A 24999-nucleotide genomic window follows, 5' to 3' on the forward strand; every position below is an offset into this window, starting at 1 on the left:
TTACATCCAAATGTGCACCGTGTGCCACTCTTTACTTCTCATCCATATTACATATAGTAACTAAAGACCAAAATATTATGCGTCGGTCGATAAGGACCATCACAAGCGTAAGTAAAGCGCGTGGGGAGATGACATGCTTAAAAAGAACATACATTCATTGACATTGATTAAGACATAAGTGAAATCCCATCTATATACACAATAATTAGTTCTACGATCTCCTCCCTCATGAACATTGCGAGGTTACAAAAGTATGCACTCTCTCTAGTTCCATAATGTCTTTTCTTAGGATTGGTGCCCAAAATTGTACACCATATTCAAGGTGTGGTCTCACTAATGCTATGTAAAGGGGCATAATGATGTTTACTGCCCTTCCATCCATTGCCCGTTTAATGCAAGATAAGATCTTGTTTGCCTTTGCAGCTACTGCATGACTTTGGGCACTATTGCGAAGCCTGCTGTCTACAAGCACTCCTAAATCCTTCTCCATCAAGGATTCCCCCAATTTATCCCCATTTAATTTGTAAGTCGCCTTTTTATTCTTGCTTCCCAAATGCATAAGCTTACATTTATCTGTATTAAACCTCATCTGCCATTTACCTGCCCACGTTTCCAGTCTCTCCAAGTCCTTCTGAAGAGAAATTACATCCTGCTCTGATTCTATTACCTTACACAATTTAGTATCATCGGCAAAGATGGAGACTTTGCTCTCGATCCCAACCTCAAGGTCATTAATAAACAAGTTAAAAAGAAGGGATCCCAGTACCGATCCCTGAGGTACTCCACTCACGACTTTAGCCCAACCTGAAAAAGTTCCATTTATGACAGCCCTCTGTTGTCCGTCCTTTAACCAGTTTTCAATCCAGGTGCATATATTATTACTGAGTCCAATTTGCTTTATTTTGTACACCAACCTCTTGTGTGAAACCGTATCAAGTTGAGTCGAGTTGAGACAGAAAGGTCATGCAAGGCAGAGCAGGTAAAGTGGCAAACCTGTTTGCCTTGTTTGTGTGCATGTTTTAAATTAGATGCCGCAGTTACTTAGCTTTAGGGCAATGTAATGAGGTATTTGATCCCTTCTCCCGTGATCAATCGGCAGAGATCCTGCTTCCCCGGGATCAAAAGATGAAGAGCTGTGCTTTTGTAAATGGTTGCTATAGCAACCCAAGGAAGCTTCAGATGTTAAAACTCATTTAAAAAAAAAGGACACAGAGAGCGGGGGGATAAAAATGTAAACATGCAGTAAGTTTTATCTAATACTACAGCAAACGAAAAAGCACATGTGAGCACGTTCACATCTCAGGCAGGTCTGCCACGCTGCTTTTCCCCATTATCTCTTAGCATACAGTGCTACCACTGCAGCAAGGGATTCTGGGAAATGACATGCAAAGGAGCACACTGTCACCTTTTGCTTCTTATCCATTTTAACATGGACCCCTGTAAGCTTATGCACAGCCTGGGTTAAAGTGCAGAGCCAGTAAACCTGCCGCACAGACAGCTGTTTCTACCTTTTTGGGTCTCTTCAGCGGGAGGCTGGCTATACTGGTTTTGCAACTTGATGCTGGGATAGGTTTCAACCATATATTAAATAAGTTATGGTGAGTACAAAGTTTACAGAAATCCTCCACCGTACAGCATACAGCAATATCTAATACTACGCAGACTAATGTACTAAAAAAAAACCCACATAGGAGTTTGAATGTAAGCTTAATAGATTAAAACCCATTTTAAAATGCACCATGAGTGGGGGGGAGGGGGGGAATGCAGTAATTTTTATCTAATACTACACAACTGATTTATAAAAATGTTAAAAAAATACACCCAGGATTTTGAATGTATTGTTGCTTTTATTTTTTTATTTTTTAAACGATTGAGTACTTTTACATTGTTGGAGCTGCAGCATATTGCACCGTGGGGGAGAGAACGGCGGGTGTGACAATGCTATCTAATGACATACAGCCATCTTTCCGGGGCCAGGGACACCTTATTGCCCACTCCAGTGAAGCTTAGCAAATATGGGGGTATTTATCCCCCGAGGGGGTCATTTATCAAAATCTCCCAGTTACAAAACTAGTGCAAATAATACTAGTATTTACTAGTACAAGAATATCCGATCGATCTCCGTGAGAATGTCTTCCCCTGGATACATTTGGTGCATTTTTGTGCCCGTTTTGCAGCCAGCAGATTTTATCCGATAAATATTCCCATTGTGTTTATATGCATCAAATGTAAATAAAGGGAAATCATATTCTATTTATATATAACCGTACAGTGCCCGAGCAGCAAAACCCAGGCCTGTCTCCGAAGAACAGCTGCACACATCAGAGGCGCATAGTTCAAAGACAACTGGCCTTGTTTTTTTATCCTACTCATGGGACAGCTGCTTATGAACAAAGAACACACATGATAGGTTCCTGGGGAACATATGCTGCGGAGACCAGGACATTAAGGCAGACAGTCTCTCCCTGGGGATATAGCGTCACCTGCTCAGATGGTTGTGACTGTTAGTTATGGGGGCTGTCATATTATTTGCAATACTGTATACTTCTTATTCCACTTTCATGATTAAACCCACAGCTAAACTCTACCTGCTGATCATGTATACTCATGCTTTTATACTGGGAACGTGCATTGGTTTTCTCCTTCTTTAGTGATCAAAAATGTACATTTTGTACATATATATATATTTTTTCTTTAAAACGATGGATAACCTAAAACGGACACTAAAAATGAAAAATACCATTGTTTTGTCATTCAGTTTCCCCGCCCCCTAAATCTCATGCTGAACTAACACTAGATAGAAGATCAGTGTCAGCCTGTAGAATAAACACAACTAAAATAAGGTTCAAGTGATACCTTTAAAGGCTACAATGATTAAAACGTGTGTATACTTTCAGTACAACTAAAGTCCCTTCTCCAGGCGTGGTTCTGAGAGATTGCACTGTTTTTAGTCGTCAACGGTGTCACTTTCTACCATACTTTGGTTCTGTCTCTTTCATTTTACTGGATATGGATCCAATGTTGGCCCTTCTCCCTCCTAATAGAGGTAAATGAGAATTATAATCCTAGTATAGATGTATTAGTATTTTATCTGGTAGTGCTAGGACCTGTGAACTGGGTCTACCTTGTCGTGGCTCACAGGCTTACGACGCTTTGGCCAAAGGGTTAAACTAAATTACCCTTTTTCAAGAGAATATATAAGTATTTTACTGTGTATTTTTATCATATTGGATGTAGCATTGGGCTTTTTTGTTCTTTGTTTTATGTATCTGTCACGCTCAGTAGCGCTCCTTTTTGACACTTATATACATATATATTTTTGTGGGGGCCCAGGGGTTCCCAAAATGAGCGTCTTGGGGTTCTGTGTGTTGTTAAACTGAAAATTCATTTAATCTTCATGCACTGTAATTAACATTTTGGTGTCCGAGGGTTGACTTTTCACCAGTAGAAAGTCCTGTTTGTTGTACCACTTTGATGCCAGTTCAGGTTCCAGATCACATGCAAATTGCCGTCCTGTTCAGGTTCTAGGACTCTGTGGCAGTTTCAAAGTTGTCTAGAACGGACACTTTTTTCAGGCCCATAATGAAGAGATGATCTGATGTCAGACAAACTCTTGTATGTGTATGTGACACATTAAAACGTCTAGAAGAGAAATGCACAATGCAGCGTTCACATACCAGGAACATGTGGTATTTTCCCTGAGTTGACGCCAGATTCAGGTAAATAATTACATGCAGCAATGACTCCAGTAATTCCTTTTTGGTTAATGGAAGGAATATGGTTAAAGGGAGATTTTTTTTGATGATATATTGATACTTCACGAGTGTTTTTACAATTACACAAGGTACACAAACAGGTTAGGGTGACAAAACCTTCCACTGTCACAGAAATGTGTTCTTTATTGTTACTGCACGTTGGAGGGTCTTTGTCACTTTTTTTACTCACTAAAAACGTGGTTGTGGCTACAAACCAGACACACATTCTTCCCAGTCCCGGGCCAGTAACCAGCCCCACACCGGTGACACCGAAAGTTTGAAACAGCTGTATGTAAGTAGGGTTGCAGTAAAAGCTGTGCATATTATTACCCAGAATCCCTGAGTGCAGCGGAAGCACTGTGCAATAATTGGGTAAAGCAGGTTCGGGGACTTGTCTGAGACGTGCTTATGTGATCTTTAACATTACTGTACAACTTACAACAAACCTGCACATTTCCAGGCCCAGCAACACATCTACTGGAACACAGCAAAGGCCGCGCTTATAGTGCTGGCGACGGCGACACGACCGATGACGTCACCCGTCGCCGTTGCCACTAGAAAAAGTAATAATTTAGTTTTCAGCGACAAGGCCAGTGATGTCACGAAGGGGGCGGGCAGCGCAATCTGATTGGTTTAGAGACAGTCGCATGTGGCGACTGTCTCTAAAAAATCAAATGTACCCGCCCTCAAAATTTTTGGTCATTCCGTCACTCAGCCGCTGTCGCGCTTAATGTAAGCGATTGCGACGGAGTCAATGAATTTGTTTTGGAGCGACGTCGCGTCGCCGTCACAAGGCACTATAAGCGCAGCCTAATGTGTCAATAACACCAAAATGAAGGCACAATAACATAACTCACACCTCTGAGGAAGAGAGTGTATCTCTCGAAACGCGTAGGGTTAACTCCATTTGGCCCTGCACAGCAGAGCTGGTCAGCATACTGAAGCTGTCACTTAGTGACTAACTCCAGCTGATCTCCGGATACCAGAACCGGCTTCTCACTCTCTCGCGAGACGTGAGGGAACCTGTGGAGACTACGGGAGGCAGTAGGAGCAAACGGCGCGAATCAGGCACCATCCAGCTTGTCGCCATCAGCAGGTCTGGGACTATTGGGCTACCCTGACGTGTATGAGAGGGGATACTCTCAGATGATCCGCCGCGCTTATCCTACTTATGTCTAATAAGTAGGGATTTATTTACTGCAACAGATTGCCATTGGAAGCCGTCAATACGACTATTAATTTTGTGGTTATATTGTACCGTCATTGTATTTGGTTTTATATATATTTTTTAAAATAAATGTACTTTTCTTTTTTTCACTTACCGGTCACTTTTATTCAAATCCTCTAAAGCTCTAATTTAGCACAATATTTAGTGCTTTCCAGCTACCTTACAGTATTCTGCTATATATGTTTTTTTATCTAATTTCATGCATTGGTAATCCACCATCACTGAATTCAACACTGGCAGCAACCAGGACATTTGTCAACTAACGGTTGTATATTAGACCAGTGTGACCATTATCACACAACGTATGGACTTTATCACTAGGCGCCGAGTATATTCTTTTTTGTTTTTTTACAATAACATAGCGTTATTCCCCAGATTTAACCACAGCGCTGCTCAGTGAATCTGGGGGGAGTATGAGTAAGGTTGTAATGAGCTAATTTCCATCCAATTTTATATACCGGGAGTAAAAATCAACACCAGCCTTTTAGCGGGAGTAAAATATCATTAATACCACCTTCTGTTCTTTAGTGACTATGGCGTTACTTATAACGCATGTTAACTTAACGCCACATTCAATGTGCTAATGCTCTATTGTGAGTCTATGGCTGTGAATAACTTGGGCAAATGGTAATGCCGGTGAAACATTTTTGCCCCTGTTTTGCAGCTGGGGGAAACTTTACTATTTTCACCCCAAGCTGTTTCACGATTTTAGGTCTATGAATGTATGTATATCTTTATTTATATAGCGCCATCCATATGCACAGCGCTTCACAGCAGTAATACACGTGACATAATGATATAACACATAATGGGAATAAGCGCTTCCGACATTAAAGTAACATTCAGAAAAGGAATCCCTGCCCCGCAGAGCTTACAATCTAAGTGATTGCTTGTTTATCTATAAAGTATGACGCAGGGATATGAATCTGGTTTTGGTATGTTCTGGGACATAGAGCACGCATGCGCGCTGTTTCGGCCTCTGTAATGAGCTCGGATGCACAGCGTGGTGGTTTTATTATTGCAGTTACTGTACAAAGGGGACGGAGAATCCTTCCAGATGACACAGTAAATAAGACAGACTTCACCTAGCGTTCACCTGCAGGGGGAGCTCTGCATTCAGCCTTCTGTTTTGGCTTCTAACCAGGAATACTCTGAGGGTTTCTTCCCCACTCCGCTCACCCATTACTCCCGCACGCTTCATTGTTACCTGTCTCCAAATATAGGTCAGATAAGAGGTGGATTCTTTTTAGGTTTTGGTTTAGTCAATTCTGATTCTTACAATTAATTACCCACCGACCACTACCTCCCGGTCCAATGACCCGAACGACGACATTTAAAAGGTTCTTGGCCAAATGCCAATGAAATAATTAAAAAATGATTTCAACACCTTGCTGCGGCCCCTCCTAGCTCTGCTGAATATGCCGAGAGGCTGTTTGTAAATTACTGTGAGATGCAAAGGTTGGAAGAGACATTTAACTATATTGGAGTCTCCAACCCGCATAATCCGTCTGAGTATATGAAGCTCGCAAACGTAAACTTCTATTAATCCCAAAACATTGGTCTGTAAAATATTTGGGGGCATTTTTTGCTCAGATGGATTTATTTCAGGTCAGAATTCATCCTAAATCAGTTCTTTCTCAGGCTAAGGCCGCCATTACAGTAGCCGCGACGGCGCGCGCCTCGGGGACAAACTAGTGGAAGTTAATGAGGGCGGCCATCATTTTCAAGCTACAAATGAATTTGTCATTTTCACGCAGCGGCCGCCGCGTCACGTGAGCGATCCAGCCAATGAGGGCGAACCAGCCTGGGGATGCGTCCGCCAAGCCTCCCCAACCGCTCCCTCGCAGTGCACCCATCGCTCGGGCGACAGGCGCACGCGACGCCATGCGGTCCGGCGCGCGCCCAGTATAATCGCGGCCTAACAGCGTGGATTGTGTCTCCTTCATGTCGCTGCTTTCGGTTCCGTTGTTGGCTCTTCAGAAGACGATCACAACCCCAATGAATCTCCTCTGCTATGTAGTCAATATGTTTAATTGTATACATAATACAAAAATAAATACAGTACAAACAATGGGGATAAGCGCGACAGGTAAATGACGCCCTAAGGTAAGAGAGGCCCTGTCCCGAGAGCTCGCAGCCTGAGTGCTGTGCTGGGAGACGTGCAGGCGCAGTAAGGGTAAACTTGCATTCATTAAAAAGAGCAGTCAGGGAGGTCAGGGGCACGTGGAGCCCGTGGGAGACTTGCAGATAATTTAATGAGAGACTTCTTGTAAAAGGTGATTGTTCGGCTTTGAATGCAGATAGTGATGGTGCTGGGTGAATATTGAGTGGTCTAAATTCAAATGTTGCACTCTCTCCGTCTCTTTTTATTGACTTATTAACCTTTCCTGCAGCAGCCGCCTCTCTCTGATTCCACTCGTTCAGCGTGTTAAACCCTGTGCAGGTATATAATATCTTATTGTATCTGCTCCCCTTACACTGCTTAGAATGTAAGCTCTTGGGGCAGGGATTCCCACTCCCATTGTTTCAACCTATACAAGCACCCGTCCTTGCATTGACCTTGGGTTGTCGTGTTCAGTCATTGAGTATCGCATTTTGTACAGCGCTGAGTACATGTTCAGCGTCAAGTACATGTTCAGCGCCGAGTACATGTTCAGCGCTGAGTACATGTTCAGCGCTATACAAGAATAAAGAAAAAATAAATAAATATGGAGACAAGTATTACAATGGGAAATGTTTAAATAAATCACATTTAATTTTTTTTATATATATACACTGTATTATATAATATATATATATATATATATATATATATATATATATATATATATATATATATATATATATATATATATATATTAGCAATGGCTCCACAAGGTCTTTTCAGCAAGGTCTTGATTTCTGATTTACATTATGCAGCAGGAAAGTGAATCCTAATGGCAGTCCATAAGTGAGCATGAACATCCTGCTCGGTGCAACAGACACAGCTAAATCTGTATCCACACACTGGAACCGTTCACTGACCAGTGCAGGAGCCTTCACCACCGTTACTACGCTACATGTCACTCTGAAGAAAGCCTGATTGCTGGAGAGACAGATCAGCACAACAAAGCTTAAGGATGGGATGTTCTTGACCTGCATTGGGCTGAGGGAAATGTTATCAGGGAGATAATATAAAAAGGGTACCATTTCCAATGAAAGGTGTATGGATATGTTTAAGAGGTACCCTATATTAGATGGATGCTTTATTTATTATTATTTTGTACTACTGTTTAACATTTTCATGACAGTTTCACAACAAAATCAACATATTATATCATGGTTTACAGAACAAAGAACAAATGTTAAATAATATTTGGATAAGAAAGGGGGGGGGAGGGGGGGTCATGAGAGTAAAGAGTATATCGTACAGTTATTAAAATGTATACATTTTTAAGGAGATATTTAGGCTTTTCAATGTTTCAGGTTCTGTGCTATAGATCTATACATAATTTAAAACCTTATATGTTTATTGAAATGTGTGAGCCAGGGCTCCCAGGTGGCTATAAAGCTGTTGGTGGAATCATGAAGATAAGCCGATAGTCTCTCTAGATACGCTACATCCTATATCTTATTGCAGACACACTGGAAAGGAGGTAGGGTTTTATGTTTCAGAAGCGGGCTATGGAGCACCTTGCAGCATTAAAAATATGGGTGATTAATCTAGACTCCAGATTGCTTAAATTGGGAATTGACGCCCCCAAAATCACAAGAAAGGGGTCTCTGGGAACACTAATTCCGAACATGTCCTCTGTCAAACTGAGGATTTATCCCATAGGGGTTTGATCTTTGGACATTCCCACCAAATGTGTATGTAGCACCCTGCTAAATGATTCCCCTGTCCTGCATGTCATCCCTGGTAGCTGCAGGCAGTGCCAGGGTTAACAGCAAATCACAAGGCTGTGCATGCGAGTCAGTTCCATAATTACAATGTTGCACTTCCAGGCACATGTTTGGCCTGGTGATATCGGGAAAGTGCTGGAGGGTCACATCTGGTTGCTTGGCATGTGGCATGATTCAGATCTGCCCAGTTACTGGGGGTAGATCATTGGTCAATTTCCCTGATAGAAAAGGTGGGGATCCACCTTCTTTTATTCAGACCACTGGACTCAGGGAGGCTTCCATTAAATCCAGGAACCCCAGTTAATATCAGGAGATCCTGTTCCATCCAGAGGGACTCCAGGAAGGTCTCCAGGTCCACCTGGCCTGTGGGGTAAGGAGCAGACACTTTATTATTTTCCAGGCAGGGAAAGTATTACTCAAGAATAGGGCCCCATAACTACAGGAGTGTGCGGCGTTCTATCACAGAAGGGTGAAGGAGGAAAGCTTCTCTATACCCAGACTTCACGGTGAAGATGCCTAGGAGGTGATTCCTGTGGAGGCCTAGGCTGCAATGATCTGCATTGGTGTAGGAAGTAATCCTGTCCCAGGGATATGCAAGGTCCTGGAGTGGGTTCCATGTTCTGGTTTAAGTTGGGATCAGACATGGACTTCAACCAATGGGGGGTTAGTAAGCCGGCGAAAAATGAGTGTATGCTACAACCTGTCTTGTTGATGAATGATACTGCTGCTCTTCAATAAAGATCAAGTTAAATGTTCCCGGCGTCTTTTCTATTTTGTTCTATCATTCCTCAACCACAGCCTTGGCACGGATACCATCAAGGATACCCTGGGAAGACAGGTAACTGACTGAGCTAGCACACACCTTGGAACAGGTACAAAACACTGTGTCAAGGGCAAAAGACTGTATATCTACCTCAAGTATTATTAGTACACACTATCCTTGCAGCCAGAGAGGAAGGGGGGGGGGGGGGGGGGGAGGGTAGGGGAGTTTGAATGAGTTACCTAAGTTGTAAATATCCAAAGAATAAAGGATTCGGGATCTTGAATGTTAGCTGTAGTTTAGGGAAGGATTGATGGCATTCAAGTCCATCACATCTTTCACCCTACAGACTACATGTAGAGTTCATAAATTTGGGCAGTTCCTATTGTAACCCGGTGAAAAGGAATATTTTAAGGGTACATCATGGAAAAAGGGGTGGTCAAATAATTTGTGGTCTTCAGGGAATCCCATAAATTACTTGAGAAGATTAAGTTTTTCATATAAATCGATTGAGGTCTGGATTTCTTTTCTAGCCATAAAATGTGCTGGAACTCCTTGGGATAACAAACTGTCTTCGAGTTCCACCCACCTTTTTTTGGCTGGGTTACTATGCGACCTAATTAGTTGTCCTAGTTGGGCTTCCCTGTAATATCTTTTAAGTTCTGTAAGAGCAAGTCCTCCCTCTGATGTGGGTCTTTTTTGGCTTGAAGGGCATGACTGGGTGTTTTGGACGTTCATGTGTCATTTGGGAGCATTTTATCTGAACAATCTCCTCACCCCTACCACATGCAGCACTTATCATCTGAGATCTGACTCCAAAAGACTGTTCATGGTCCCAAGGTTCAGCAAAGTATTCGGCCGCTCCTCCTCCTCTTACCGTGCACCCTGGAACAATCTAGCAGAGACTCTCACAGCCACCACCAGTCTAAATTCTTTCAAAACTAAAGCGGTCTCACATTTTAATCTGGTCTGTAACTGTTACATACGCCAATAATATATATTATCTCTAACTGTGCGTGCAATGTCTTGTATATAATGTATACCCTGCTCACTTAATGTAACTACATATGCATTTTGTAACCATGTATTTGTCATCATAACTCTGTGCCCAGGACATACTTAAAGAAACATTTTATGGTCTATCTTTCTCCCTGATTTTGTTGCCCTCCTGCACGGAGCTTATTCACTGCGTGACTATTTCCTGGATCGCACGCATGCGCCCCCCTTTATTTAATTTTTTTTAAATACATATTCAAGAATAGTTCATTACAATTAGTTACGGAAACTTGGGCATATGATATCTGCTGAAAGTGTATCCATATGCACACAACATCAACAACTTCTGTTAAACCATTTGAAGTTGTGTATGTTCATTGAATGAAGAACATAAATAAAAATAGTGGCACTGATTGAAAATGTATACACAAATTGATCAAATAGTACGCGCAATGATTGAATAGAAAAAGTCACTCACAGTGCTTACTGAGAAAGGTTGAAGAGATGTAGCAATAATTCATTTTGAAAGGTTAGTATGCACCTGAAATTTAGGATGGTGCAAGATATATACACTGTGTTCAGGGAAAGTGAGACCTCTTGTTTTTCATCATATCTGATATATTTCTCACTACATCCCCATGAAAATCTGCACAGTTGTAGGTCTCTTATGTAGATAATAACTATATAAGAAGCACAAAGTAGACCATCAACTGATGTTAACTAAATTGATGTCACTGTATCATGCCAACAATTACCAGATACCCCGCGGGCGGTTCCTGTTCATTAAACTAGCTCGTAAACGTGTTAAACTGGTGTAATTTAATCCGAAATACTAAGATGACTATAACGTTCGAGATCAAAGAATGGTTCAAAGTGTGTGTTCAAAATGTCCTTCTCTGAAATGCCCGGCTGAACACGAGAACACCGCTGTCCGATTGCATGATCGATAACGCGCTGATCCAGCTGCTCCCACTCCTGAACGATACGGTAATTTGTTTTAACAAAGTAGTTTTTTTCAGTCCTCCTAGCGACCGCCCTTCATCAGGGGTCATTTTATGTCAGCGTTTTGGATCATAATTCTTGCTCTGTCTCCATTACTTTATCGTCTTTGCTAAGCACGATTTTGTAACTATGTGCTTGATGAGGTCATCACGCCGTCACCAATTACAAAGAATACGTATTAGATGATTAAATAATTCTTAAATGTAATCTACTGTGGCAGACCTACAATTGCTCACACTTACATGAAAATGTTGTGATTCTTCTACATGGTGTGCTGAAAAATAAATAAAATTGGCCGTTTTTTCTGAAAACACACACACACACACACACACACACACACACACACACACACACACACACACACACACACACACTTTTTTTTTTTTAAAAACACAGTGGGTAAGATTCTGTTGCAAAAGGACTTTATATTTTTGAAAAAAGTGAAAGATTACGCTTGGGAATGATGCTATCCCGCTGTCACACACTATAAATTAGAACAGTGTAGACATAAATATTCTCTCATTCTTTTTTTTATATAGATTTCATATGCCTGAATTAAATCCCGAGCGCTACGCTTTTTGGCCAATTCAATGCCACCCGCGGTTATTTGGATAGCAGGTACTCCTGGGCCAGACACTGAATAGAAAAATGAACTTACAGCGTTTGTTAACATTTAGAAAACGATGATATTAAGCAATAAGAAGAAAAGTAACATTCATCCATTACCTTTCTTTTCTTTTTTTTATCAGTTTAATGTATTGTCCCAAACTGGCATCACATATCTGCCTAAGAAATGTACAGTAGACGTGACCCATTTGTATAACTAGACCAGGGGTCTCCAAACACAGTCCTCGAGAGCCGCCCACAGGCCGGCTTTTATGGATATCCCTGGTTCAGCACACGTGGCTCAGTCTTTGACTGAGCCACTGATTGAGCCACCTGTGCTGAAACAGGGATATCCATAAAAGCCGCCCTGTGTGCTGCTCTCGAGGACTGAGTTTGGAGACTCCTGAACTAGGCTCTTAGATAGCAGTAGACTATTCATCAGCCACTTCCTGGTGTCTGAGTTTATTCTCCTATCCCAAGAGTAGAACAACGGCCAGAGAGCAAAAAGGATTAAATGAGCTTGTTATTAACACGGACGCTTTATATGATCCAGGCTTACGCTGCAAATAAGAAAAGCAAAGGTTATCCCGCAAAACTAGCAGTGACATATGTTGGACTAATCAATAGAATCCAGAGTGCAAGAAGTGAAAGAGCTAAGAATGCTTCTAGTGTCCTCCTGCACTGCCCATCACCCCATCGTGTGGGATAGTGAAACAGCTGCTCACACAGGGGCAGAGTGATTAGCTTAGGTCAGGCCGTGCTGGGGGTCGCAGGTCAGGAGGGACAGGTGCATGAAAAGGCTTTCCGGCACTCGCTTAATGGGTTTTTGTTTTTAAAGGGGGAGGAAATACAGGAAAAGTTGATTTGCTTCCAATTTTTTATTTTATTTTTTGTTGCTTCTTTGTAATTAGATCATTGTAAAAACTTCCGAATTTTTTTTTTTATATTGCACAAACACTTGCAAATCATTTTCAAGGTTCATGTAAAGGCTGCTAATTGTACTGTTTGCCGAGTATGTCAGAAGTCAGCCTTGATTAATTCAACTGGAATTGTTGCACTATTTATTTTCCACTTAATGAATCCCTAAATAATGATGCATGTATTGCACATTGTATGTTATTTGAGATTAATCAATGATTAGAAGCCTTAGTATTGTAATAATTGAACCATACACTAAGGCTGATAAATTGGCTGCTGGGATGAGACCCAGGTTTCTTTTAATTAGGGATATTTGGGGACAGACCGGGGATATGGCTTGGAAATTAATATAGTGAAAACCGTGAGTTGGACCAACATTTTGAAGTTTATACTTCTCTTAGGATTAAACAATAAAAAAAAATCTGAGGGTATTGTCCTCAAACTTCCTACAACCCACAATTCGGTCCCTCCGTTGGCGTTTATTGCAGTTTTGCACAGTTCCATTTTGTCATTCCGTTACTCTCTGCAACAGGCCCGTCAAACTCAGATTAGCGTGGGGGCCAATTCTTAAATCCGACTGCAAGACTCGGGCCAAACCAGGAAAAAAATAAAAATACATAGTCACTATAACCTACACGCACACTTTCTTGAATTTTTCTCATTAAAAATATGTATACACGTCGCAGGTATTAAGTGTTTACGGTATTGGAATTGTAAAGACGGACGCTTTCTTGATCCCCAACCCGCACGTTCCCCTGGTGATAATAGCGGTAGCAGTTGGGGCCTTCACTTTAGAGCTAGATTTACAAACGTTTAGAACTTCAAATCCTTCTCAAACCAGTGAGCGTGTGTGGTTGCTTACATTTTCTTCTTGAAGGCACAGGTGCTCGTAGCAATAGCTTCTGTACTTGGGAAAACTGCTCCCATACAAATATTCACTGAAAACATTATGGGCCTAAGTGGTAGGTGGTAAATAGGTGGTGTTGGTGAATAGGCGGTGTTGGTGAATAGCCGAGTGTACAGCGTGTAGTGATGCTCTGCGGAGGATCACAAGGTTCCTCAGTTTAATAAGTGTGTAGTAAACCAAGTGAATTACCCATACTGTGTTTGTATTATTCCTGCCGTCTGACCGTTGTCCACATGCGGCCCAGAAAGTAACAAGGGGCCAGAGCCTCAGCGATAGTTGTAAGTCTGTAAGGTGGATATGGTGAGAGTTACAACAAGCAGCGCTAAAGAACATGAGACAATGCTCTGCTCATTTACTTCAATTGCTTACGTACAGTCCAACGTCACTGCCCGCTCCCAGCCGAGAGTGAAGGAAAGACAGAGGACAAACAGCACATATAGAGCCCTATGTACTGGCGCCACTCTATGACACCACCTGTGCTCTACTCTACAGCCCATTCACTTAAATGAGAATAAGGGGCCATGTTTACTAAATTGTGCTACAATCTTTTATCATGGAGTAGCACTGACTAATAAATATTGTCCTTCATAAGGATCCCTGCATTGGATGGGTCGTCACTGCTGCAGCTGAAACAGATGGCGGGCTCCTGGCGGATGCTTAATACCTGAAAAGACTTTGGGTTGTACGTACCAAAACTGAAATATTGGCGCGGTGTCATTATGTTGTTGCAACTCGCGCCGCAATATACCCATGATCGGCTGCATTTTAGTAATAATCTTAGTGGTGCAATGTTGGGGTATGTCCGCGACGAGATTAGGGATTGAGGAACCAAGAGAGGATTTAGGGCGGCATTACATTTGCAGATCGGCACCAACCCCACAGTATTTGTGGGGTTTATGTCAAGTTGAACTCTGTACGCCAAGCGCAGTCCATTTCTGTGAAATGGTATTTTTAATACAGGTGATGCGTACAGAAATTTGAGGTTAATCAATAAGCGCACACAAGCGCAATGGAAAAGCAGTTTGATATGTGCCAATTTTGTGTTAAAAACCCTGTTGTGAAACCAAGACTGAGTTGAAGTCTACGGGATTGTTTAAAGTTGACTGAATTTCTGATGCCAAAAATGAGTCCTTGAATTCGATCCACTGAACAGTCCCGAAAAATAAAAAATATAGGCACCAGTGAAATTCCATCAATAAATTTGGGGGCTCTTGGATTTTTCTTTTTCTCCAAAAGGGACAGTAGCAAATTGAACCCACGTGATCCATCAAAATCTTGAATGTTAAACCACAACCAGTGACTTAAAAAAGGTTAAACACAAAAACACCATTCCATTCAAAAAAATATATGTCTGTAAAATGGATTTGGACATATTTTAAAGTTGGAATGTGAATTATTAATACGTTAAAAAGGACAAAACTGTAATTTTAGAATGATCTAGTGCTATGTCATCCTTTGTACAGGAAGCTCTTAGATTTTTAGATAAATAAGATATAATCTTTAGTACCAATATTTATAATGAAATATGGATGAGAACCACTATATTCAATCCATTAAATTCTGGTCTATAATAATATAACCTAATAAAAATACATTTGTATGGTACAAGTTTGCTTGGTTATCTACAGATGTAGACTATTTATGACGACGTGCACCCCTGCAGTGGTAACGATTGCAAAAGCATAATTTATGCTGCAATTGCAAAACTTAAGCCTTGAATTACAGGGCCAGCCTTAGCGGGGCCCAAGGTGGCATGCTGGCAGCGGGGGGCCCGCCGGTAGAAGTATTTAAGAGAGACTCCTTGAGCGACCTCCCTCCTGTACCATAAAGCGGCATCATGATATCACGGCAGCCTGCTCCGGCACATCGCCATGGCAATGTGTCATCAGTTGCCATGACAAGGGCCGCTCCGGAGAAGGCAAGAGCCCCCCTCCCTCTCAAAAAAAAAAACCTCTCACCTTTGGGGTGAGAAGTGGTCCTGATGGTACGGGGGGCCCTGCGCTCCCACCCCCAGCTCTCCCCTCCGATCTTGGAAAGCTCAATCCCGACACCGGCAGGAGGAGCATGAAGAGAAGGTAGTGCCGGTTCCCCCCCGAACGCGTGGGGGTTGGCCGGTCGCCATGCCCTAGGGCCGGCATTGCCGGTTTGAAGACACGCGAGACTGCATCGTGTCGTGGAACGCGTCGTGTTTAATTGGCAGCAGCTGCCACCACACGAGAGAGAATCTGAGAGACTCGGCTCACAAACGGAAAAGCAAGTTGACACCATCAGGTTACCTTTGGCATTTTTATTTGGTCTACTGATTACACAAGTGTACGTGTAATATGTCTTACACTTAAATTTCTAATAGCCCTCAATAATTAAACATACTCTGCTGATTGTGCCACGTTGAAAGTTCTTAAACAAATTAAACAAGCATTTGAAACACCGCAGTATAATACGGCATCTTCCCGAAGTTCCCGTCACTTCCTGATGATAAAGCCATCATAATGGACTCAGTATCTCGATGTGCATTTAAAATGCACTTTTTTAGCATTACTGCTCAAAAACTGTGTTTTGGTCATTAAAGTGTTCTGATTATTTTCCCTTGATGTACCCTCAAAATATCTTCATACCAAAAAATAAAGATAGGGGGCCATATTTTCTAAAGTGTACCAAGCCATAAAGGCACCCTATGGCCTATTCAAGTGAACATGGCTCAGTAAATATGGCCAATAACCTACAAGGATTTACCTTCAAAACAATCCCTGACTACTATGAAAATCTTGTGATATTGGTATATCTTATTTGGTCTTTTATTCTGCGCGGGGGGTATAAGGCATGGTATACAAGTCCCTCACTGGATGTAATTTCTGCACTATATATATATATATATATATATATATATATATATATATATATATATATATATATATATATATATATAGTGCAGAAATTACATCCAGTGAGGGACTTGTATACCATGCTATATATATATATATATATATATATATATATATATATATATATATATATATATATATATATATAAATCTGTTTTTTTTTCTATACAAGATACCTTTTTTAAACAAACATATGTATGTAGTAGCCTTACATTTCCTATGCTCTGATTATAATGCAAAGTGATCCTATCATTTGTAAAACAAAATCACCCACAAGCATTGCTCAAAGAGCTCAATTCTAAACCTCCTCCTCCTCCTCCTCCTCTGTTATTCAGGCTGCAGTTATTTTTGTTCCAGTTTCCCTACAAATTGGAGGATATCTTTAGCCAGCATTTCTGGTTCTTCAAAGGCGCCGAAGTGCCCCCCTCGAGGCATGTAATTAAACGAGACGATGTTGACGTATTTCTTTTTGGCCCAGAAGAGAGGACAATGCACCAGCTCGTTGGGGAACGAGGCAATGCCTGTGGGCACTTTCACTGGTATTCTGCAAAACATTAAAAGACAGAGAGAGAAAGAACTAAATACATTTAACTTGTGAACGTTCCGAATAGCGACAATTCTGTACTTGCGCGGCACCGTCCCATCCCAGAGCGCGTTACCAACTGAACAGACTTTAGGCGCAGCCACCTCTGCATGTCCAAATGAGCTGTACTTTGCCTTCTCCTCCCGCGCCCATAGCTCGTGAAACCGTGCGCGCGGCTAACAAAACGCTGTACCTCAATGAGGAAGGCCATAGAGCGTGCGCTGGAGCACGAGTGCGCGCGCCATTTCCGGGCAGACAAAATAATTTGATTATGTTGTTACGGCGGCCGGGTCACGTGAGCGGTTCAGCCAATGAGGGTGACCCGCTCACGTTACGTCACGGCCACGCCTCCCCCTCTCCATCCTACAGGCCATGGATTGCCTCTGGGACAGGCACGCGCCACGCGCTCACACCTACTATATCCGCAGCCTAAGCCTCTAAGGCAGGGGTATCAAAATCAGTCCTCAAGAACCACCAACAGGCTAGGTTTTAAGGATATCCCTGCTTCAGCACAGGAGGCTCAATCAGAGGCAAAGCCACTGATTGTGCTGAAGCAGGTAATTGCAAGTTAGACAGGTAAATGGCACAACATGTTTATAAATGACTTTTGATTAATTTTCTCCCTGTGAGATTGTATTATCTTTTTACAGGTGTATCACAAGATAGATTGGGCCATATTTACCAAGCAGTGCTACTCCATGAGAACCCTTCCTCCACTACTTAGTAAATGTGTTCTTTTATACCCTATTCAGGTAAACAATCTGTCTCCCGGCACAGAGGGTGTCTTATGGAGTCACACCGCTTCGTAACGATGTCTCGTTCACTAGAACGGGGCCTGTCAAGTGTATTACAGCATGCACAGCGTCTTATCGAGTAGCACTTTTGAGTAAATATACCCTACAATGCTTTTTCATGTACCAGCTAAATAGCGTTGTATATACAGAACTATCGGATCTCACAGGTCTCTCGTTTGTATGTACAAGGGTTCTATGTGGTTTCAAACCTCTGTACACATGGTTATATACACAAATAACTCTTGTTGTGCTAAACATCACAGTCAGAGATAAATCTGCTCATCCTCAAGACCAATACAGATAATAGAACGTAGAAATAATAACTTCCGGCAAATGTTTATCATGATATATCATGATGTTTTCCCCTCTAAATTTCCTTCTGCCTCTCACATAACTTAACTTTGCATCCGTAAAAGGATATAAAAATAATGAGAGCTGCAATGCAGAGGGACGATGGTCTTACTTCTCATGCTTGGCAACGCCGATCCCTTTCCCAACGTTCTCCTTGTAGAACCTCATGGAAGAAACGATGGAGCCCGTCAGCCAGTAGATCATGACGTTGGTCAGAAGGTCATCCAAGGAGAACTTCCTAAAATATGCCGGGACAAAAACGGGGATAAGTTTTAGTGATAAAACCCAATAAAGAACTACAAGGATATCTACCAAGAACAAAGAAACTACATCTCACATCGTACGGGCATTGTTTGGGAGCAAATATTATATCTCCTAAGCAAGTGGTAATACATGATAGAAGCTAAAAAGTGAAAGAAAACCAAAAGGCACCCACAGCCATATTTACTCAGCAGTGCCAAGCTGTAAGACAACTTACTGTATGATTTAGCACCATTTAGTAAATATGCCCTGTAATGTCTGTAACCTTTACATACATTTGACTACATAAACGCCAATATTTAGAAGTGCAATCCCAGTCAAAATATTTGTGCAAGTTGTAGGTCATTCTAGCAGCAAAAGGTTTATCCATTACATTTTCTGTCACCCATGTCAGGCCATAAAGGACATTATTTCCCAGTTTACCTCTCAAGTCCTCCGTCTTCATGATCACGGAATTCCTCGTCAGTCCAGGTGGAGAATTTCTCCAAGATGTAGGCAGCAAGTCCAACTGGGGAGTCATTCAAACTACAGCCTGAAGGGGAAAGAGAGGACCATAGCATGAGGAGAAAGTAATGCAAACAGTGGGTTGGCTCTGTAGACTGTACTGACGTGTGAGGGATTCTGCAAGGACTGTCCAAACAAAGTTGAACTTGAGAACCACTTGCCTTACAATGCTCTTGACTGTGTTTAGAAGCAGACCAGTGTAGACTGGAGATGTAGAGGATGAGTAGTGAGAAAGTCCAGGGAACGGAAATTGACAGCATTTTTTACATAGTTTTAGACGTTTCTTTTCTATTCGTTGCGTCACAGCATAAAACGTTGAATGTCTCAATACTGGGCATAGTACTTATCCACAATGATGTTGCATTAATAAAAAAAATCGGATTGCAGTTGTGTTTACTTTTATAAAGTGGCGCTATTTGTTTTTATTATTACTTTATGTATCTTACAAAGGAAAATGAGGAACATGTTACCACTGTGTCCGTTCTTGTTCGATGCGGTTTTGTGGAGTACAAGATAAAACAAGGGAACTAAAAACATTTTTTTTATGTTTGATAACCTTCCTGTGAACAGACTGGAAATTAGGTACCTTTACACATTGACCCTTCCCCTTTACTAGGCCACTTAAAGGAAGGACTCCGTATTTAGCCCTTGTTAATTCTCCCATCACCATTTCATCTTCTGGGACACACTAGAAGGTATCTGGATCTCATTTAGTCCAAGAACCACTTTGAGAACAGCAGAAAGTCTCCTAGCAAGAGGATGATGGACTCTGGCAAACTACCGGCTATTATTTTGATAGTATTGGAGATGAGCACTCATGGTATTGTCAAATTACTACCAAGGGCGCCCATCCTGCCAGCAATAGATGAAAAGTCAATGTAGATCAGAAGAATATGTGGCACGCCAATGGTCTTGTGAAAATAAGTGCAACATTTATTCAACAAAGATCCAAGTTTTCACTAAAAGTAGGACCGAAACGTTGATCTTTGTCGCATACACTTTGCCCTTATTTTCACAAGACCATTGGAAAGACGCCTATTCTTTTGCTGGTTGATATTCATATGGTCCAACATGTGCAAACTTATACCTGGGAGATTTTTTGAGAAATATGACAGATCTGGTAAACGTCCATTGATTTCCGGTTGCAACAGAAACATTTTTTTTCCCCCCTAAGGGAGAATTATAGTAACAATCTATATACTGTACATCTTTATCTAATGATCAACGAGTCTTTCTGATAAATAGTCCCAGTCAGTATGTTTACAGTCCTCATTACCAGTAATACCACAAGCCAGTCTGCCATGTATTCCTGCCATTTACCAGAAGAGACCCGAGATCAGATTTTCTACGTGTTCAATAGGGGCTATATGGAGAAATGTACAGTAGGAATGTGATAAAATATTGAAAGCTCACAGTAACTGCACAATATTGGAACTGGAAGATCCGGATGTAGGGTGTTCGTGCCATGTGACCATTAAGCAAAACATTTGTTTACCCATGTGTCTCAAAATTAGATTGCAAGCTCTTCACACAAGGGTTTATGGTGCCTGTGATTTTGATGCAGGCAGTTGCACACACGTGTGTGGAAAGGCTACTTAAATATTCATGTAGCCTTGAGGAGATGCTATCATGGCCAACACAACCCAGGGCCTACGAAACGCTGCAATTTCTGACCCAAACCCCCACTCCCTGTATGATTCACTCCCTACTTTCCATGTTTCGTCACTTAAACTACGTCAGACTAATTCTAATTAAGAATATGTGACATAATATGTCATATATAATAAGTATGTAAAAGAACCAGGCAATATACTGTATACTTTGACATTTTGTCTTGATACCAGATTCACACATGTTCTGTCATGGCTGACACCATTGGCACCACACACACAAACACGTTTTAAACATCGGGAACATGCATGTTACTTTCACGGTTAAAGCTTCAATTTGTTATTGTCCATGCTCATTGTATAAAGCATAGATTCTGTTTCCCATGGCAGTCTTTACCCACCAAAGGGTGGCTGGGTGTTGTCCGATTATATTTGTATCTGGCCTGCTTGTTCTTGTCCTCCACATGCATAGCGCTACAAACCTGTACACAGAAAACTACAAGGTCTAAATCAGGCGAAGGCACGTGCGGTTTAAATACTTTTTCATGAAACTTTGCTAAAAGACCAAATCTCATTTTAAATCCCCCTTTTTGTTGCTGCTGCAAGTAGAATATGCGAAACCGCGAGGGGGGGGGGGGGTTCTCTGAGTCAGCAAGGCCCGGACAACCCGACCTACCTCTTATTTGATAAGAGGGTTCTGTAATGAGACTCATTGACCTTTGAATTCAGCTATGGAATTCTCCGGAGGGCTACTAAAATTGTGCATGGACTTGTTTAACAGTGGTTCCCCTGGCATCCTTTAATGGTTCCCTGCAATTTTCAGGTCATTTAAAAATTGTACAAATAGAGAAAAAAATTACAATGCATCTGATCTCAGATGCGCTATTAGAGAGGGTTGGGGTTCCTTACAATGCATCTGATCTCCGACACACTACTAGAGAGGTTTGTGGTTCCGTACAATGCATCTCCCCATGGGGCACCACCTGTGGAGTGGGTGCGGTGGTGACTATGGAAGGAAATAGGTAGAAGAAGCAAGGCACTATGGGTTTTATATTAATGCACATTTATTGCCAATAGATATATTGGCAATAAATTTGCATTAATATAAAATCCGTAGTGCCTTGCTTCTTCTACCTATCTATATTCAGTTGGAATACCAATCACAGATGCCTGGACCATGAGCACTGGTAGTTGTATTGATTTTTTTTTATTGTTCTAGATCCCACCCAGGTAGTGATTGCGGAAGTTGGGCCTGACACAATGAAGCCTAATTTCCGTGTTAGGACCACCTGTGTGGGCTCCCACTGCCGCCAGGTAAGACCACGTACCACAGGTAGGGTCCGGGGAGGGTGTGTGCAGAGAGGGGCCTTTAGAAATGTCAGAACGCTGTTCTAGCTGCTAAAAGAAGAGCAGGCACATTGTTCCGGTGTGCGGAGGATAGGCCTCTAAAGGTGGTGGACCCTGGGGCAGCTACACATAGGGTAGTTCCGCCTTTGTTTGGGCACCCTGCTAGCAGCCTCTCATTCTCTGGACACCATATTGCCCAAAAATCATTCCTACCCCACCTACACATCTTACCATTTTCCTTTTTTCACCCGTTTTGTTACCACATTTGGGCACACATGCATATAGACGCATACAGACGCACACCCGTATGCACTGCATGTAGGCAATCATGCATTTAAAAATACATAGACACTCATGCATACACAAATGTACTCCTGAGCACAAACATACATACACGCACATATACATAAACGTACATAAGCACTTCTACATATGCATGCACTGACATCAAATTTGGTGCTGCTGGCAAAAGCGACTAAACATTGTAAACTATGAAACATGTAAGTTAATAAATTAGACATCGTGTTTTCACTTAATTGCAAATATGCTACTAACTGGGACTTGGGCTTCTGACAGGAGCAGATGCTGTTTAAATGAAGATCAATTACTGAAATTACAGGGCAAAAATCCAGATCATTCCATGACTGCGGCACAGATATCATACCTTTGTGTGCGTTTGAGCCTACACATAATCTGCTTTAGAAATCGTGATGAGCTATAAACATTAATTTGTTGAAAACTATAAATTATATTCAACCCCTTCGCATCCAAGGAGGGGACTGGAACACCCAACACCACCACGCGTCACATGCCCATCTGGTATTGTAGTTAATGGATTATAAATTGGGCTTTTATAAAAGAAAGTTACCAATTCATGCAAACTTCCTTTTTATCTTCAGCAGGTTTAATGCGTATATGGGTTTAAATCGTTCCTTTTATTGAACAAAACTGCATTGGCAAGACCTGGGACAGTGGCCGCTTTGAAAACAGACCTGCTCAGTGGTGTTCACATTAACCTGAAAGTAAAGTCTCTTGGGCTCTGTGTTTTAAATGTGAATTAGAATTAGTCTGATAGATTGAATTACATTGGGATTATATATTTAGTTATATTGGAAGTGCAGGTGCAGTTGACCTGAGTTCTCTATAGAGTAGCCCTGTTTAGGTGACATTTGAGTGACTATGGACAACTGGTTAGAGGCTGATGCAACCGGAAGAGACGATGGCAGTAGGTAGAATTAACAAGGAGTTCTGAGATCTTTCTATAAGGCAAGCCATATTAGGTTATTCTCTGTATGGAGGTGTAGGCAGTTCCATAGCAGATGACATCAGTTTGAAGGTGAAGGACCTTATCAGGCAATAGAATTAGTGATAATCAGCTCTTGCTACAGGATATTATCTGTATAAATAGGTAGCAGGGTAGCACAGGAGAGGCACAGAAGGATTCCACCATAAGGAAAGAGAGGGGATAACACCTGCAAATATGGAGAGAATTGTATCATGATATTAAGATCAAATACAAGGATCCCACTCAGAAACAGAAAACTATGCAACTATCTTTAAGAATATCCTAACTTATTTGGAACGTCACCGCCATTTTGTACTATTTTTGTATGCGAGCATTTATCTTAAAAATAAATTCTTTTTATATGTGATGTGACCAAAATGTCTGAGTCTGTGATGCTAGGTTGATAGAAAACAGAGAAATAAGGACCCTTTACAAGGGGTAAGTTCCTAGCCTAATGATTTACATTCTAAACGTTATGCTGCATATTAGTATAAGTTCAGGGGGGCCTATCTTGAGATAACAGAAGAGTGCCTTGTTAACAGGATTCCTGGGATTAATCAGTTCTGAGAATCTCCTCTAAGAAATATTTGCATGAAATGTGCTCCATATGTTTATACAGACATTATTCCTTGCATATAAATCAATGTTTCTCAACACTCTTCTCGGAACACCCCAGCTAGGTCAAGTTTTAAGGAGAACCAGACAATCCCATCTATAAATATATGATGGATTATTCCTTAAATCTGGTCTGTGTCCCAGGGAGAGGGTTGGGAAACACTAAATGAGTGGTCTAAATGTGTATAAAATTATGCTTCTGTACCTCTGAAACACAGATTCAGCCCAGGTCTTGTACGGAGTCTACCATGCTTGGATTGGCCTACTGGGCATCTGTGGGCTCAGGCAGCAGATGGGTGCTCAAAGTCCAGAATTAATTACGAACGGGAGGGAAGAGGGAGTAGGATAAAGAGTTCTTACTGACTTCTATACCTCTCTAAACACCCAGTTATACAACACACCTGAGATACTTGGGATATATGCTAATCTGATTATATTGAACAGATTTATAATGAGCATATTTCCTCTCTCTCACCTCCCACCCATCCCCCACATATAACAGGCGCTGAACGTAATGCAAAGCGGTTCCTGGCCAAAAACATGACTAATTATTGGACTTTGAAGATGCACGTCAAGGTACAATGTGCCGGTTATGGATCTCTGTGGATCTAACCCTTTATGTGAACGTCCATCTATGCCAGTCGGCTCTGCATTTAACGTATCTATGTGTGTTTGTGTGCATAAGTGTATGCGTGTATAGACGAGTGAATACA

General features: G+C 41.6%; 1 protein-coding gene across 1 annotated transcript in view; it reads right to left on the reverse strand.

Moving 5' to 3' along the window:
• Positions 1–16326: 16326 nt before the first annotated feature.
• The window catches only part of EPHX1 (epoxide hydrolase 1), an 80719-nt gene continuing 72046 nt past the window's right edge, over positions 16327–24999 (reverse strand). The window contains exons 7-9 of the mRNA XM_075595497.1: positions 19349–19457; positions 18777–18902; positions 16327–17480 (exon numbers count right to left, since the gene is read on the reverse strand). Of these exons, the coding sequence (XP_075451612.1) occupies positions 17279–17480; positions 18777–18902; positions 19349–19457 (437 nt within the window). The 3' untranslated portion in view covers positions 16327–17278. The remainder of the gene's footprint in view (positions 17481–18776; positions 18903–19348; positions 19458–24999) is intronic.

The sequence above is a fragment of the Ascaphus truei genome, chromosome 4, assembly GCF_040206685.1.
Source record: "Ascaphus truei isolate aAscTru1 chromosome 4, aAscTru1.hap1, whole genome shotgun sequence".
Classification (NCBI taxonomy): Eukaryota; Metazoa; Chordata; class Amphibia; order Anura; family Ascaphidae; genus Ascaphus; species Ascaphus truei.